This window comes from Arachis hypogaea, chromosome 13, assembly GCF_003086295.3.
Source record: "Arachis hypogaea cultivar Tifrunner chromosome 13, arahy.Tifrunner.gnm2.J5K5, whole genome shotgun sequence".
Taxonomy (NCBI): Eukaryota; Viridiplantae; Streptophyta; class Magnoliopsida; order Fabales; family Fabaceae; genus Arachis; species Arachis hypogaea.
Genome location: NC_092048.1, coordinates 142,133,168 through 142,148,800, shown reverse-complemented (window position 1 = coordinate 142,148,800; position 15,633 = coordinate 142,133,168). Strand labels below are relative to the sequence as shown.

Below are 15,633 nucleotides of genomic sequence, written 5' to 3'. Positions count from 1 at the left end.
TTTGTCCTTTTTTATAGGATCATAGTTTATATTATACAAAATTTTGATAATAAACGTAGTATATAATAATTACAATTACAAATTTTACAAAATAAAAATAAAAAATAAAATAAATTAATATAAAACAAAGATAGAATACATCAAAGAATAATACACTTTCAAAAAGACTCTATCATCTATTCCTATCACTCACTAAAACAAAAACAAAAACTTTACCAGCAACTCATTTTTTCCAACCCAACAATACAGACACCACACCCTGAGAAAGAAGGAGAGAAGTCGAAGAAGATGAACAAACTTGGATCTGATTTCATTTACCGTTATTCACAACTCGGACTATGCGGCTACTAGAACCTACTTCCCCAACGAACAAAACGGACCATCCGATTTGTTCCATGAGAAATCACAGGTCCAATTTCCATGATGTGAGTTTCATCTCCTCTCTGATTTGCATATAAATTTTTGGAAACAAAGAATTCAGAGGGTCCGATTTCTCCACACCAACTCTGATAAAAAAACTGTCCCACATAACAGTGTAAAACCCTCGTCTTCCATAATCCTCCAAAGCACCTACATCCCCTCCATAACCAAAAAAATCAGCCCTATATGTAAATCGCCATTTCTAAGCGTTTTTTTTAATTAAGCATGACTCGGTGCGTGTTATATAAAATATAAATCCTCCGAGTTATAAATTAATATCTTATAGATGGTTAAAAATAAATATAAATTCATTTATTGTAAATTATTTTTTTTATAAAAGTAATGTCTTTTTCATAAGGTTATGTCCAGTCATGTTAGTTTTCCCGGTGTTCATTGTTAATCAAGGTTGAAGAATAGATAATTTGCAATTAGTAGACCTCATTTCATTGTGTTGCACTAGTTTGGAAAGGTTTGTTATGCAAAATAACCCAAAATAGTTAAACGAAGCGGTTCAAGAACACCTGGGAAACTCATATATTGTATTTCACAAAAATCAACCATGTAGAGATGGAATGAACAAGCATAACTCAAATGGTCCACTTCTGAAAAATAAAGCTCGAAAACTATTATTAAGTGTAACAATAAGTGACACAAGTTCTTGAAACTTCAGGCTCAACGATATTCTACATGTAAATGCATATGTCCCATGTCCTAAACATGTATGCATATTCTCTCTTCTCTCATGGAAATTTGAAATAGAATAAAATGATAACTGTGAATAATATTTTAAAAAAAAAATTAAGCAGTTGCAGTTTGATCATTTTGTACTTCATCAACCATCAGCCATTCCCACCTCTGAAAACCAAACTCAGTCCTTCCTGGAACAGAGAACACACAGTTAGTCAAATTTCCATGCTTCAATTACATTTTATGCTACATCAAAACTACAATGCAAAAGCATCTCAATTGATTAAAACAATGGCTTTCCTCTGTGACCAAAAAGAAAAGTCTACCCAAGCTAGAAACAAAAGTGGGGTGTTCACCGAGAGAAGTCCTAGCCTCCTAGAGGTCAGTTTGTGGTCAAAACTCCCCATTCATACCCCAATCCAGAGGATCTAAATGTGCTTGGCTGTGGCAGATAGCAATCGCTCTTCAAAACAGAGCTTGTCTCTAAAGTAAGAGCCTATCCAGCTTTTGCTTAATCTAAGTGCACAGCAATATTTATTTACAAATGAATTCACTCTTATTGGTTCACTTTACAAACAAGCTCCATTTAAAGGAGCCTTGTCTCAATTTTAACAGATGTGCAATGTTGTCAAAGTTGAACCAATAAGACCAATACTAAAGCAAAATACAATAATTACCAATGCAAAGCAATAATCTTTTTCATATACATGTATGTAAACATGCATGCTTGAAGTTTCAAGATATGTGAGCAGCCCATAGCTCAATGAATTAACGGGAAAGCAAGTAGAAACAACGATATACGACCGATCAATAATAACATGCAGAATAGAACATTGCACTGCTACGTGAAATGCTAGCAATGCAAAACTTTAGTGAAAGGAAATAACAGCAACCAAAACATTACATAAAGTGAAGATTTGAAGGATTACTTGAAGAGTTTCTCTGTAATATGGTTCAATCGTGCAACATCGGCACCTATAAGTTCATCAGCCTTTTTTCCATTTTGAAAGAAATGGAGTGTTGGCTGCACAACAGCACAAGGGATTATAAATATGAAGATAAGTGTGATTGATGGACACAGTGAGATATATGGTCCATACATATGTAAGATTTTATGTATACAAAGAATAACAGAACAAATGAATTTCTAACCAAAAGCTTAAACAATTACCACAGATGTAATCTGTAACTTGCCTAATGTGCCTTGAATTTCTTCCTGGAACACATAGCAGAAAAGGGCAAAATTTCAGGTTTCAGCTGCCTTGGAGCATGGACTTATCTTATGCAAAACACCAGAACATAGTAGAAATACCAAAAAAAAATTAAGCTATTTCAGCTTATGAGTAGTAAAGCTTAGTAACTAAAAAAAAATGGTTTTCCAGTACATAAATTTTATCTGTCCATGATTTAAACCTGCATTACATTATAGAAAATAGGCCATACCTGATCAATATCAATCTTATATGTTGTTACATGAGGGTACTTCTTACTTAGTTCTCCAATTATAGGAGAAATAAACCTGCCTACAAAGAAACAAGAACTAGGGAAACAGTTGGGATTTGTGTCTAGAGTAAATAGAAAGCAAGAAAAACATATGAACAATCAGAAGCGCGGAAACTACCTCTTAGCAAACTGTCAATAAACATAGCATCATTAGCATGTGATATCCATATAATTAATCATCACATATGCATAATCAAAATATCAAAACAGAATATAGTTCACTGCCAATATCTTAATAAAAAATAAAAGGAACGGGAACTTACAAGGTCCACACCAGACTGCAGTGAAATAGAAGATGGCATGCAACGAGTTATCTGTTTTTAAATATATTTTTCAGCAGAAATAATTAATCAATCAACTCTATATTATCATTCCATAATGAAATTGCATCAACAGAAGTAAATTAACAAAGGTGAAGTGAAGGGAGTAATAAATCCCCAACAGCATAAATCAGAGAAAACCAAATCTATCCATAGAAAATGAAAGGAAAACAAAGAAAAGAACCTTGAACTTTTCTGAGGATATCGTTGAACTCTTTCTCTGAATTAACAAGGACAACATCGGAAGGAGCTGAAAAATCATTCAAGAAATTGACTTTATAGTTAGTATACAGTGTATTTGGTTGTGAAAAGTAGAAATAGTTTATATAAAGAAAAGATAGTAGTGAGTAGAGAGAGGAAACACCTGAGGCGGAGGAGAGCGAGCGGGAGTGGTGGAAAAGAGAGAGCTGAGAGGAAGCGATGGTGGCGGCGGCGACGGAGGCGAAGAGAGAGGAGTGAGATTGAGGAGGAGAGGGAAATGAATGAGAGGTAAGGTGGTTGGAGAATGGGCGAACCCTATTCAGCATTGCACGGCTAAGAACCAATGATCGAAGGATCGAGCTTCTCGCCATGGATTCTCTCTTCTCTGCTTTGTTTTGCTTTCTCCTTCTTCTTCCTACCTTTTTAAGTTTTAACCTCGCCTTTTATTCTTTTCTACTTTCCCTCTCTTATTGTTTTTGCTAATTTTTTATTTTTTATTTTGATAAAAAAAATAAGTTATTAACATTAGTATACTAGTATATAATTACTTTTTCAAAAAATTCAGATAATAGGAATTATTCGAATTAATGTAATATGGTTATTCAGCAAAAAGAAAAAGTATTATTATAGTTAAAACACCATGTATTTGATTTAATAAGTGCTTATAAATATACTCACATATTAACTAAATTGAGTAATGTTATATTTTTACAATCAAATCTATTTAAGTTAGTTTAATATTTCAAGTGTTTCAACTATAATAAAAATTAGAGTAAAGGACATTTTTGTCTCTGATCTTTTTTTTTTTTCGCAGACATTTTTGTCCTCAAATAATGGAAAATACATTAAAGTTTCTGACCCCTAAAAAATGTGGACATTTATATCCTTCCGTTGAATTCAGCCATTTGCACTGAACAGAAAAGGTTGAGCTGGCAGAAGTGGCAATGAGTTGGCACGTAACAGAGGCCAGGTAGCATGGAGCATTTCGTAACAGGACATATAAGTCCCTGGAGACGAAAACGACGCCGTTTCGTCTCCTTCCCTAATCTTTCAAATTCGTCTTCTCTAATCCCTCGTCCGCACAGAAACGGCGAAGTGGGTGTTGTGGGGAATGGGGGGCAGAAAGGAAGTTCTTCCTTCCATGGCATGTGAAGGGGTATCATCAAGTTGGAGAAGATGTGGAGAAGAAGATGATCACCCCCACCTCCATGATTTTTCTTCCGACGACGACGCTGCCCACCACGACGCCGTCGCTGCCGAACCCTCAACGGCGTCCCACCCATCACTGGGCGACCGATCCATCTTTGACCGCCCCCAACCTTCCTCCGCTTGCGGTCTTCCTTCTGCATCCGATGCATTCTCCGAAGAAAACACTCCGATCCAAGTTCCAGTCTTTTTGCTTCGCCCACAATTCTCTATTTCTGAAACTTTCAGAATTAAATAATAATAAACATTTTTTTCTGTAGTTAAGTCATTATCTTCAATTTTGTTCGGTATTGTTGAAGTTTGGGTGTTTGTGTAAACTTGATGGGAGGTTGCATGGCCGCTCCAATTTCTGAACAACAGCGTGGAAAAGTATAATCCACCGAAAGATGCTCAGCCGCAATAAGGGAGGCATGGCATCAGGAGGAATCGTAAGGATAAAAAGGATTTACCAACAGGTATCTATTATATCTCTAAAAAGGTTCATGTTTGTTATCTTTGATTTATATACGACAGAGTTATGGTTATCAGAGAAGAACATCAAACTAAAAGCTTTCAATCTAACTTTACCGTAATTAGTCTTATTCCACCGTTGATTTGGAATGGAGATTTTATACTTCGAACAAAATTAACACACGTGAAGGGATTTAATAGTTCTTCTGAGTTTCTGGTTTTTCCCTTTGCTTCAGTTGTGTGTTTGTTATAAGATCTTTTTATTAAAAAAAACAATAAAAAAAATAAAAATCCATACTTGCTTGTCAAGTTTTAATTGTTTATGTTCAAAATGCTTCTGGATGGCCTCAATTGAAGTGCTGGCCTTAGGTGCTATTTGGCAGGGGGATACGATCAATGATAAGTGAAAATGATATTTTTTTCCTAGGGTTGGTAACTAGGTATATTACTTTGATGTGTTAACTCAGCTGGCGGCTACGGTAGCTCATATGAATGAAGAGTCTTTAGTTAACTTTTTGGACTTTAATTTGGTTCCAATAATTGGTGCGTTCTTGTTCATTTCAAAATTTTAATATTTGTTGATACACTTCTTAAAGGTGTGGTGGTAGAGGCAAAGCCTAAATTGGTTGGGATCCATGAACGAGTAAAAAGTGACAATAGTAGTCAACAACCGGCATCAGCTTCATCAAGCACCCCAGAAGGAGGCAAGCGGATGCCAACGGCAACCAATCCCAATGCTGAATTTTGGGCAAGATCCCTACGGTGCAGATGCGAGCTCGAGCTGACCTGACCTCCACCTCTTCTCCAACTTGATGATACCCCTTCAGATGCCATAGAAGGAAGAACTTCCTTTCTGCTCCACTTCCCACAACACCCACTTCGCCGTTTCTGTACGGACGAGAGATTGGAGAAGACGAATTTGAAAGATTGGGGGAGGAGACGAAACGGCGCCGTTTTCGTCTCCAGAGACTTGTATGTCCTGTTACGAAATGCTCCATGCCACCTGGTCTCCGTTACGTGCCACCTCATCGCCACCTCTGCCAGCTCAGCCTTTTCCGTCCAGTGCAAACGGCTGAATTCAATGGAAGGACATAAATGTCCACATTTTTCAGGGTCAGAGACTTTAATACATTTTCCATTGCTTGAGGACGAAAATGTCTGCAGAAAAAAAAAAGATCAGGAACGAAAATGTCCTTTACTCTAAAAATTATTTTCAAAATGAAATGCGTGACATCGTTTCAGTGCTCTACCGGCACACAATTTAAAGAGCTTGCATCATATGTATAAGTATTTTTTACACTTTATGCAACATATAAATTTTGTTGAAAAACACATAAATTTTAAAATATAGCATACAAATTTTTTAAGTATAACACAAAAAATTAAAACATAATACAAATTTATCGATATAGCACACAAATTTTACTACACTAAAGTTTATATGTATATTATTTTATTGAATTCTATTACACCATATCACATCACATGTGTAAATCAAAGTGAAACAGCACACACTCCTTCATTTTCACAATACACAAGTAATCGAAGCTAATAGCATGCTAGCTCACACTAATTTGACAGATATCATTAAACAAATTCTAGTTTATCATAGCACACAAATATTTAAGCGTAACATATATTTTTGTTCAGCATAACACACAAATTCACTTATACAACACAAAAATCTGAATCATAGAATAACACTAATTTTTCAAACAACTTAATTAAAAAAACTAAGGTCATCATAAATAATCATAATTAAGAAGAAAAATAAAAATATATACAATAGTATACAAATATCGAGTATAGAAAAATAACACAAATAATCGAAGCTAATAGTCTGATAACTCACACTAATTTGTCAGAAATCATTAAACAAAGAACTCCGATAGGGAGACAATGAGAAATCTTGACAATGTGTATGTACAATAATGGGTTTTGAATTTAGCCCAATATAAGGAAAAAAAACAAACAGTTATTTCAAAAAAATTAACCATCTTAACCCTAATTTACTAAAGGAATTTACCAAAACACCTTACCCCCAAATTGTCTGCTACCCCACATCATCAATAATCCCACCTCTCCAGTGTTAGAAGCTCTCTCACCAGCCATCAAAATAATCATTCGACTACCTAGTGAAATGACCATCTAGCATTTGTTAATTGTATATATTTAAACTAAATCAAATAAAATAACCATCCAATTAAGAATTAAAATAACCATCTACATATTTAGTGAATTGAATATCCAATTACAGAGCTCGTTAATTTAATTTCACTGTAGTAATCATACCTTAATCTTCTCGAGCAGCCACTTCATCAGCTTCGTCTTCTCACAAATTAACTCTGCCACTGCCAGCTCAACTTCTATCAGATTCTCTATCGTTGCAAGCGTCGGGTAAACTGCAGCAAAGTCGTCAGGATCAGAATCGTTGAGCCGGTGGAGAACCTGCACCAGGAGCTCGAGAACACTGTTTTCTATCAAAACATCAACTAAAACCTTAGCCGGTTTATCGTTGTCGTCGAGGACATCCTCGTCAGTGAGGTGCTGGAGGAGCTAAACGACGTAGATGGCGATGTCAGCGTTGTCGTGGTTAAGGAGGTTGGCGATGGAGGGGACGATGTTGAGTACAACAAGGTCAGGGTAGAGCTCTGGGGCTCCGCGCGAGGATCTTTAGTTTCTGGAGTTTCTCGTGGAGGTCCAATTCCAAATTGGGCGTACGTATAAAATGGAGGAATACGTAACTTTCCCATAACCAAATCCTTATTTATTTAAAATTTAATATTTGAAATTATGAAAAATTATTTAAATTAATTATTAACTGATTATAATTTCAATTTTATCTCTATTGTACACATTGTACATTAAATTTATTGTCTTTTCATACTTTTTTTAAAGAAATTCTAATTTATTATAGCACACAAATATTTTAGCATAATAGATAATACATATTTTTATTCAACATAGCACACATATTCACACATATAGTAATATAAATATTGAGCATAAAAAAAATAATATAGAAGCTATTTTTACATTTTTAATTTCACTAAAAAAATCCAATTCACAAGAAAAAAGAAGAAAGAAGGAACAACAACAATACGTTGAAGAAGTTGCGGCAATGGTGGTGGCAGAATTATTGTGTCGACGATAACCATATTAAAAGAGGAGAAGGAGAAAGAGAAGAAAAAGAAAAAAAAACATGACTAAAGTTTAAATTTTAATAACTTAGTTAATTTGGTTAATAAAAATATCTGACTACTTAATATTTTTGAACTAAATTATACGACTAAAAACTCTAAATGTACAATGATTTTAAGCACACCTTTCTATAGTTCTATACTTATATAGTACATTTTTCAGACATATTTTTCGGGATAAATTATAAGTATTTTTTATTTTGTACGACAATAATATATGAAGAAAAGAACTCATACAGTAGAGAAATTAATTTAAAAAAATATTTTCATTCAAAAAATTCGAATATTTCATCCCAGATAAAGAATAATGATATATTTATATTATTATTATTATTATTATTATTACTATTATTATTATTATTATTACATCTATCCACCAGTTACACATTAATTAAAATTTTCAACCAAAAAGTATGTGATTAAATAATTGTTGAGATTTCTTTTTGGGTATTAACAATTAAGTATTTTTGGGCAAAAGCTAAACAGGCCTACAAAACCCAAGAGGCTCATCAGGCCCAAACAATGGTTGACCCACGAGGCCCTTCAATTTAGTGCATTCCCTATAAAACCCTAAAATCTCATTTTTTGAAGGGATTTAGGGTTACGCCGCATCTCTGCCTCATCGCACTCTGTGAGTCAGCTTCCACAAGCAAGCAACGATGGTGAAGGGTCGCCAGGGAGAACGCGTCAGGTTTTCTTCCAGCTCCTCAGTTTCTTAATCATTTGTTCTGTGTTTTCCCCAATTGTCTTCAATAGTTAGCTGCGCCTTTCTTGTTTTCTTCTTTTAAGCGGCTTTTGTGTGATGTCTGCTCGATCTTCTAGCATTGACATTTTTGGAAAATTTTATCGGACGTTAGAGATTACTGAATTACAGGATCACCGAAATGAATTCCTATGTGTATGAATGCACATGAAGTAGTAGATTGAACTGTGGTATTTCCTGTATTAATCATCTTCGTGCTACTTATTTGAATGCCAATATATGATTTAAGTGTGAGGATTTCGTGGAAGATTTAGGAATGTTTGTTTGAATCAACTAGGAAGAACTATGCTTATTGGTGAGTATTAATCTTCCGGTTATGAAACCTGTTAATTTTTTTTTCCATCGTGGATGAATTTTCTGCACAAGACTAGGTTATTGACTGAATAGTGAATACATGATATTGTTGTTAATTCCATTCATTAATGGTATTGGTCCGTTATTCAATTAATTTAATGATTCTCTTTTATGTATATTAAGCTTATAATTCACTCTTTGTCTTGTTTTTAGACTCTACGTGAGGGGTACAATCCTTGGATACAAAAGGTAAAAAGTTTATTGCCACTGGTATTGTTAGTTCTCTGCCAAATTTATCCATCTATTTATACATTTGGTGTGTTTCATTCAGATCCAAGTCAAACCAGTACCCAAACACATCTCTTATCCAAATCGAGGGAGTGAATACCAAGGAAGAGGTAGCATGGTATGCTGGTAAGAAAATGGCTTACATCTACAAGGCTAAGGTGAAGAAGAATGGAACTCATTACCGCTGTATTTGGGGCAAGGTTACAAGGCCTCACGGTAACAGTGGTATTGTTCGTGCAAAATTCAAGTCAAATCTTCCACCGAAATCCATGGTAATTGCATGCCATATTTAGTTCTATTTTACATATTTTCTATTTTGGCAGTATACTGAATGAGTTTTGTTCTAATGCAGGGAGCACGTGTAAGAGTATTTATGTATCCAAGCAACATCTAAGGTAAACTGCCTATGATGATATATATTTTCCCCCTTGATCTGATTTCCCTTTTTCCTTTTCTATTCCTTCCATGGTAAATGCTCCCATGTTAGATTACATATTGCTGTTCTAATGGTTGCTAGTTGCTTTTCTTCTCACCTAACATTCAGTGATGGTATGTATATGCTGTGTTGTATACTCGAAAAGTTCTTTTTTATAATTGCTTTAATTAATTGTACTAGGTGTATTTTACCTTGTTCTAATTGTGTACAATCCTTGTATTTGCAGGTTCTGAATATCAGATCCCGGTAGATTTCTTCACAGCTGATTTTTGTTTCTTTGATAAAGTTTTATTATTATCGTTTGTATTTGTAACTTCTGATCAGAATTTTGGTTGAGACGGTGTTAGGACCAAATGATATTCTATATTTTATGTGGGCTATTTTCTATGAAGTTTATATTCTTGATTAGTGAGTGTTGGCTTGGTTTTTTCATATGTTCTTAAAGTTCCACAGTTTGCGAATTTAAGAGACAGGTTTGTAGAGATGTGCGAAAGTAGGAGTGCAAAAATTACGCACCAAATGATAGTAGCAAGTTGAGGACAAAAGAGATCGAGTTTTAAGATGCAATAATTAAATTCACTCTACTTTGAGAATTAATGGTAACAATGGTGTGTATATAATGGTATGTTAGTCATTTAGTTCTTTGTGCCATGGTAACTGTTGAGAATGGATTTTCTCTCTTTTCCTTTTTTTTTTAATTTTCATTTAAGGCGATAAAGTGTAATTTTTTGTTATTAATTTTATAAGTCAAATTAAACAAAAATGGGAGAAAGTATTAAAAGGTTAAAAATTGTACTCTATTTTCTAAAATGAAAAAAATTTGAGAAGATTTATTCCAATATAGTATGGATCATTAACAATTTTTTTTTTTTCAGTTTTTACCTTGAGTCTTTTTTTGAATTTGTTTGATTGTTACTCAAGTGTTTTTTTTTTAATGCTAGATTCAAAACAGCATTTTTGCCACTGTAGCCAGGGAAATTAAGGAGAAATTTTCATCTAAATTCGTGTAGCATGACAGCGAAAATGGAACTTCTTTATAAATTCGTGTACCATGCTCGCAATATATATGTCCTCATTTACACTTTGTTTGGATTGATGATGGAAAATGAAAGGAAAAGTTTTTTTTTTTTATGTTGTTTGGATGAAGAGAAAATGGATGGAAAGAGAATAAGAGAAAGTTTTTCTTTTGTTTAGATGAAAGGAAAAGTAAAAAGAGAGAAAATCATAACTAAATGAAATTATTTTAATATCTTTTTTACATTATATGTAAATTATCTTATACCAATGTAATTGAAAGGATAAATTTGTCTTTTTGCTCATAATTTCCTTTCTATCTCAGTTTTATACCCAATTTTGAAGTGAAAATTTTTAAGTGGGTTCCATACATGCTTTTCTATTTTTCTTTCATTTTTTCCGGTGATCCAAACGAAGGAAAACTAAATTTTTCATCCGTTTTCTTCTCCTCCATTTTCTTTCTTTCCTTCCAACTTCGTCTGATCCAAACAAACTGTTAGTCTAATTAATGTTGTTATTACACGGCATTTTCTCTCACTTTTCTACTCCTCTCTTTCACTTTTTTAAGGTAGCGTTTCGAGGAGGAACTAAAACTGAAAGATATAAATTAAAATAAGTTTTAATATTGTGTTTGGTGTAAAATAGGAGACAGAAATTGAAATAAAAATGAAATTCTAATTTAATTTGTATAAAAAATAAAAATAAAATTAATTAATTAAAATAAAAGTATTTTAAGTATAAAATATTATTAAAATTTCAGTCTCTATCTTTAAAAATTTTAATTTCCTGTGTCCTTACTTATTGGAGGTATTAAAATACGAAAATTTTAATACCAATTTCTGATCCAACAAATATAATACTAATTCTCCGTCTTAGTACCTCAGAACAAACGCTACCTAAATCTTCCGTGCTCCTCCTTTCCCCCTCTCACAGAAATGAAAATTTGCAAATGATTTAGTGTGGAACACGTTGGCAAAAGGCCTGTTATTTATAGCTGCTATTATCCCGTTTTTCGCTGCCAGTAAAAGCGCAAACTGATGCATTTTTTCTTCTTGGTTTTTGCCGTCAACAAAAGCGAAATTGAGAAAAAAAATTTTTACACCATTTTAAATTTAGAATTTAGGATTTGCTGAATATTGGATTTTTCGTCCATCAGTTACAAATAATTTATATTTTCGCTTTTTATACCAATAAAATTATAATTAAATATTTAAATCGGTAAAATTTTAAAAATCGATTTATTTTATTTAAATAAAAGGATTTGGCTCCTCTGAAGTTGTTCATTTACTTTAGAGAGAAAAGTAACGCAATCTAAGCCATTGATAACATAAACGGTTTTGATCACCTTAAATAAATAAATGATTGTGTCTACAAAAAGAATCTACCTTCTTATATGCCTCCTCTATAACTTGCTCAACAAAATTAGATGTTACTTCAAAATCTGATGATCGAGCAGCTAATTTGATTGCTTTGAAACATATATTCTTGTACCGTGCTGTAGCATCCGTTCTAGTATCACTTTGAACAACTTTTCCATCTGAGTCATGAACAATCATCTCTCTTGCTTCTCTAGTCCATCTTTTCATAATGTATTGAGCCGGAATTTGCTTCACATCCCAAACATTTAAAACTTTTAAACAATGACAACATAAGAATCCCATTGTTTCGAACATTCCACAACTATAAGAAATAATCATATCTTTCACATTTAATGTATTTATTTATCATTTATTTATTTAAGATGATCAAAACCGTTTATGTTATCAATGGCTTAGATTGTGTTACTTTTCTCTCTAAAGTAAATAAACAACTTCAGAGAAGCATTGGACCATCTGTATCTACATGCATTAAGATCCCGATTCATGGATCTCTCGGTTCGAGAAATCAAAATAAGAGGATCGAAATCCTAAATAAAAAGGCCTGAGCATTGGACTCTTTGCCCATCAGTTACTTGTTTTACTTTGTCACAATCTTGTGTGAGTGGCGTGGGTAATGTATATTAACAATCTTCAAATCTATTAAATTAGTTTATAGAATGTTGTCTACTTGAATCACTAGTTCACTACCATATGAGATTTTAACAAGATGCCAGCAATGTTAGGACGAACATGGAATTTGAAAATGTTTTAAGACACACCTTCCAAAATTATTAGACAGCATAACCACAACTTGGTGTATTGTGTTATTCAATACTAACTTGGTTTAGAGTTTCAATGAGTTTAAAGAAAATAAACTACTAGACCTACCAAAACAGAGTAGCAGGTAATGTCGGTTAAGATTTTTTTTTTTCAAATTCTCATTTAAATAATTTTTTTTTTCTTTTTACCACATATTTTGATATTAGGTTTTGTTGAGATTGTTTATGATATATATATATATATATATATATATATATATATATATATATATACTACTTCTCTTTCAGAATAAATAAATGCTAAATTTGTTTGTTCTTCTTTCATTTTAGGCACAAAAAAATATGCTAAAGTAAATAAGACCATTGTTATGCAGAGGTCAACATGTAATGCATTATGTTTTGGAGAAAAGACTTACTTTCTTTATTCATAAAGTTGCACAATTTTATAATTCTATTTTAGGAACATTGATTATAGTTTTAGCTCTTTCAATTTCTGTTATTAACAATATCTCAAATAAGTTTCCATTCACTCTCCTTTAACAAATTAATAACAACATTGAACTTTTAGTTTTTGAGTAAATGATCAAATTAGTCTCTAAAAAATTATTCGTTCTTTAAATTGGTCAACGAAATGTTTTTTAATTAAATTTCTCTTTTAAAAATTTTTAATTAGTCATGTTAGTCTTTTCGTCACTTTATTTATTGATAGTGTCAAAATTTGACAATGTAACATATTAAGTGACATTTCAACATATACCTAAGAATCTTAATTGACTATTAACATGATTAGTTTATAACATTAGATCAAATCAACCCCAAATTAAGAAATTACAATACTTCAAGTTCTCTCCTCAATTGAGTTTTTATTTGATCTAATTTCATAAACCAATCACGTTAATAGTCAATTAAGACTCCTAGATGTATGTTGGGATGTTACTTAATATTTTACATTAGCAAATTTTGACACCATCAACAAATAAAGTGATGGAAGGACTAATGGGACTAATTTAAAATCTTTAAAGATGAATTTGATTAAAAAAAAAAATTTGATGACCAATTTAAAGAATGAATAAATAATCTTTTAGAGACTAATTTGATCATTTATTTTTTAGTTTTTAGTTAATTTATATTATTTTATTAGGAATGAAGGTTTTTTGCAAAAGATATAAATCTAAAAGTTAAGAAATAAAGAAAGGAGTCTTCTATGCAAAATAAACTATGTTGTATGCTAGCTTTCGTATGAAGCTTTTGAGGTTAGCAATTTCTATTAAATAAAATATTTTCCCTTTTATTTTAATTGAAGTGTTTCTTTTCATTTTTTTATTATTAAAGATTTAGCTAAGAAGTGTCGAATACATGTTAACATTATTTTCATTAAATTTGTTTAACATTTTTATTTTAATAAATTCATTGGAAATTTACACTTTATATCTTTTTTATATAAAACTTTTTTTAATCATTAACTTTAACATTTGCCTCACATCTAAATCATCTTGTTAAGTGTCACATTTTAACTTCGAGAGGTCATCAATTATTGTTTTTCTATTGTATTCTCCATTATAAAATAGAAAGAGCAGATTAAAAAATGATAAATTACTATTTTAGTTTCTAATATATATTTCCGTTAACTTTTATTTTCTTTTCTAACGTTTAAAATATTTTATTTTTTTACCTCAAACATTTTATTTTTTATTTTTGTTATTCGGCCAAAATCAAACCGTTTTTTTATTATTATTTTTTTATTTTTTTTTTATCATTATCTTCTCTTTTATTCTTTTGTTATTTCTACTCTCAAATCACTATAACAACCGCTTTAACCAATATAATTATAATTTTTGTTGTTATTAACAAAAAAAAATCATAATGAAAAAAATAGTATATTTAGAGTAAAAAAAATTTTGATCACAAGACTAAAATAAAATAAAATAAGACGATTAAAATAAAAATAAAACATTTCAAACGCTAAAAAAAAATAAAACTTAATACAAATGTTAGAGACTAAATAGAATATTGGTAAGTACTGGAGAGAAAAAATAAGATCGGATAAATTTTTGTCTCTCATCGCTTTTGATTGTTCATAATTTCTAATAAAATTTAATAATTGTTTAAATAATTATAAACAACTAAAAAAGACAATTAATTTGAAACAGAAGGAGCACAATAAAAATATTAATATACTTGTAGAAAAGATACACCAACTTTATTGATGCATCACTCTATTTAAATTGATAATTATTTTAAAATAAAAATTTTAATCTTTTACCTAATGAATATACTGAAACTTAAATAGTTTAATTTTAAATAGTAATTTTCTACATTAAAATTTCAAAGAAGTATTTTTGTAACCCGAAACCCTTTGAATTAGAAGAATTTTTTATTTATAGACAACGGGGCATAAAATCCAAAAAAAAAATAGAAATTATGCTAGAAAATGCAATTTCAATAAAGTGTGCACGAAAACTTAAAGAAATACACGAAGGAATAAAAAAGATAAAATGATATTTCGGTTGAAATTGATATTAGGAGTGTGTATGGTCAGGTGAAACTGGATTTGATGTGACTAAAACCCAACTCGAAATATATACCAGCTTATTTATTAGATTCGAACCCGATTCTAGACCCAATGAAATTTATACACTTTCGGGTCACAATTATACCGGGTAAAAACTGGGTTGTTAACATTACATTACCTTTATACTTTCTTATAAGTTAGC

The 15,633-nt window shown here is 31.6% G+C and overlaps 2 protein-coding genes and 1 long non-coding RNA gene across 4 annotated transcripts; 2 read left to right on the top strand and 1 right to left on the bottom strand.

Moving 5' to 3' along the window:
- Window positions 1–1,020: 1,020 nt before the first annotated feature.
- LOC112792413 (thioredoxin O2, mitochondrial) lies at window positions 1,021–3,642 on the bottom strand. 2 transcript variants are annotated; one of them, XM_025835648.3, is made up of 7 exons: window positions 3,295–3,642; window positions 3,115–3,180; window positions 2,874–2,924; window positions 2,551–2,630; window positions 2,279–2,323; window positions 2,037–2,131; window positions 1,021–1,298 (listed from the first exon to the last, which is right to left on the bottom strand). In XM_025835648.3, exons 1-7 carry the CDS (start codon window positions 3,500–3,502, stop codon window positions 1,289–1,291), a joined length of 555 nt encoding a protein of 184 aa, XP_025691433.1. In that variant the 5' UTR covers window positions 3,503–3,642; the 3' UTR covers window positions 1,021–1,288. The 2 variants fall into 2 exon arrangements, with proteins under 2 accessions (XP_025691433.1, XP_025691434.1); XM_025835649.3 differs by lacking the exon at window positions 1,021–1,298 and having other exon boundaries at window positions 2,033–2,131.
- A 516-nt stretch (window positions 3,643–4,158) lies between these two features.
- Window positions 4,159–6,053, top strand: LOC112792412 (uncharacterized). The gene is made up of 2 exons (XR_003197423.3): window positions 4,159–4,792; window positions 5,384–6,053. It is a non-coding gene; the product is annotated as an uncharacterized lncRNA (long non-coding RNA).
- Window positions 6,054–8,465: 2,412 nt separating this feature from the next.
- Window positions 8,466–10,176, top strand: LOC112792411 (large ribosomal subunit protein eL33w). Its single transcript, XM_025835647.3, has 5 exons — window positions 8,466–8,678; window positions 9,258–9,293; window positions 9,376–9,604; window positions 9,685–9,727; window positions 9,995–10,176. The coding sequence occupies exons 1-4, from the start codon at window positions 8,647–8,649 to the stop codon at window positions 9,724–9,726; spliced, it is 339 nt and encodes a 112-aa protein (XP_025691432.1). The 5' UTR covers window positions 8,466–8,646; the 3' UTR covers window position 9,727; window positions 9,995–10,176.
- The last annotated feature ends 5,457 nt before the right edge of the window (window positions 10,177–15,633 follow it).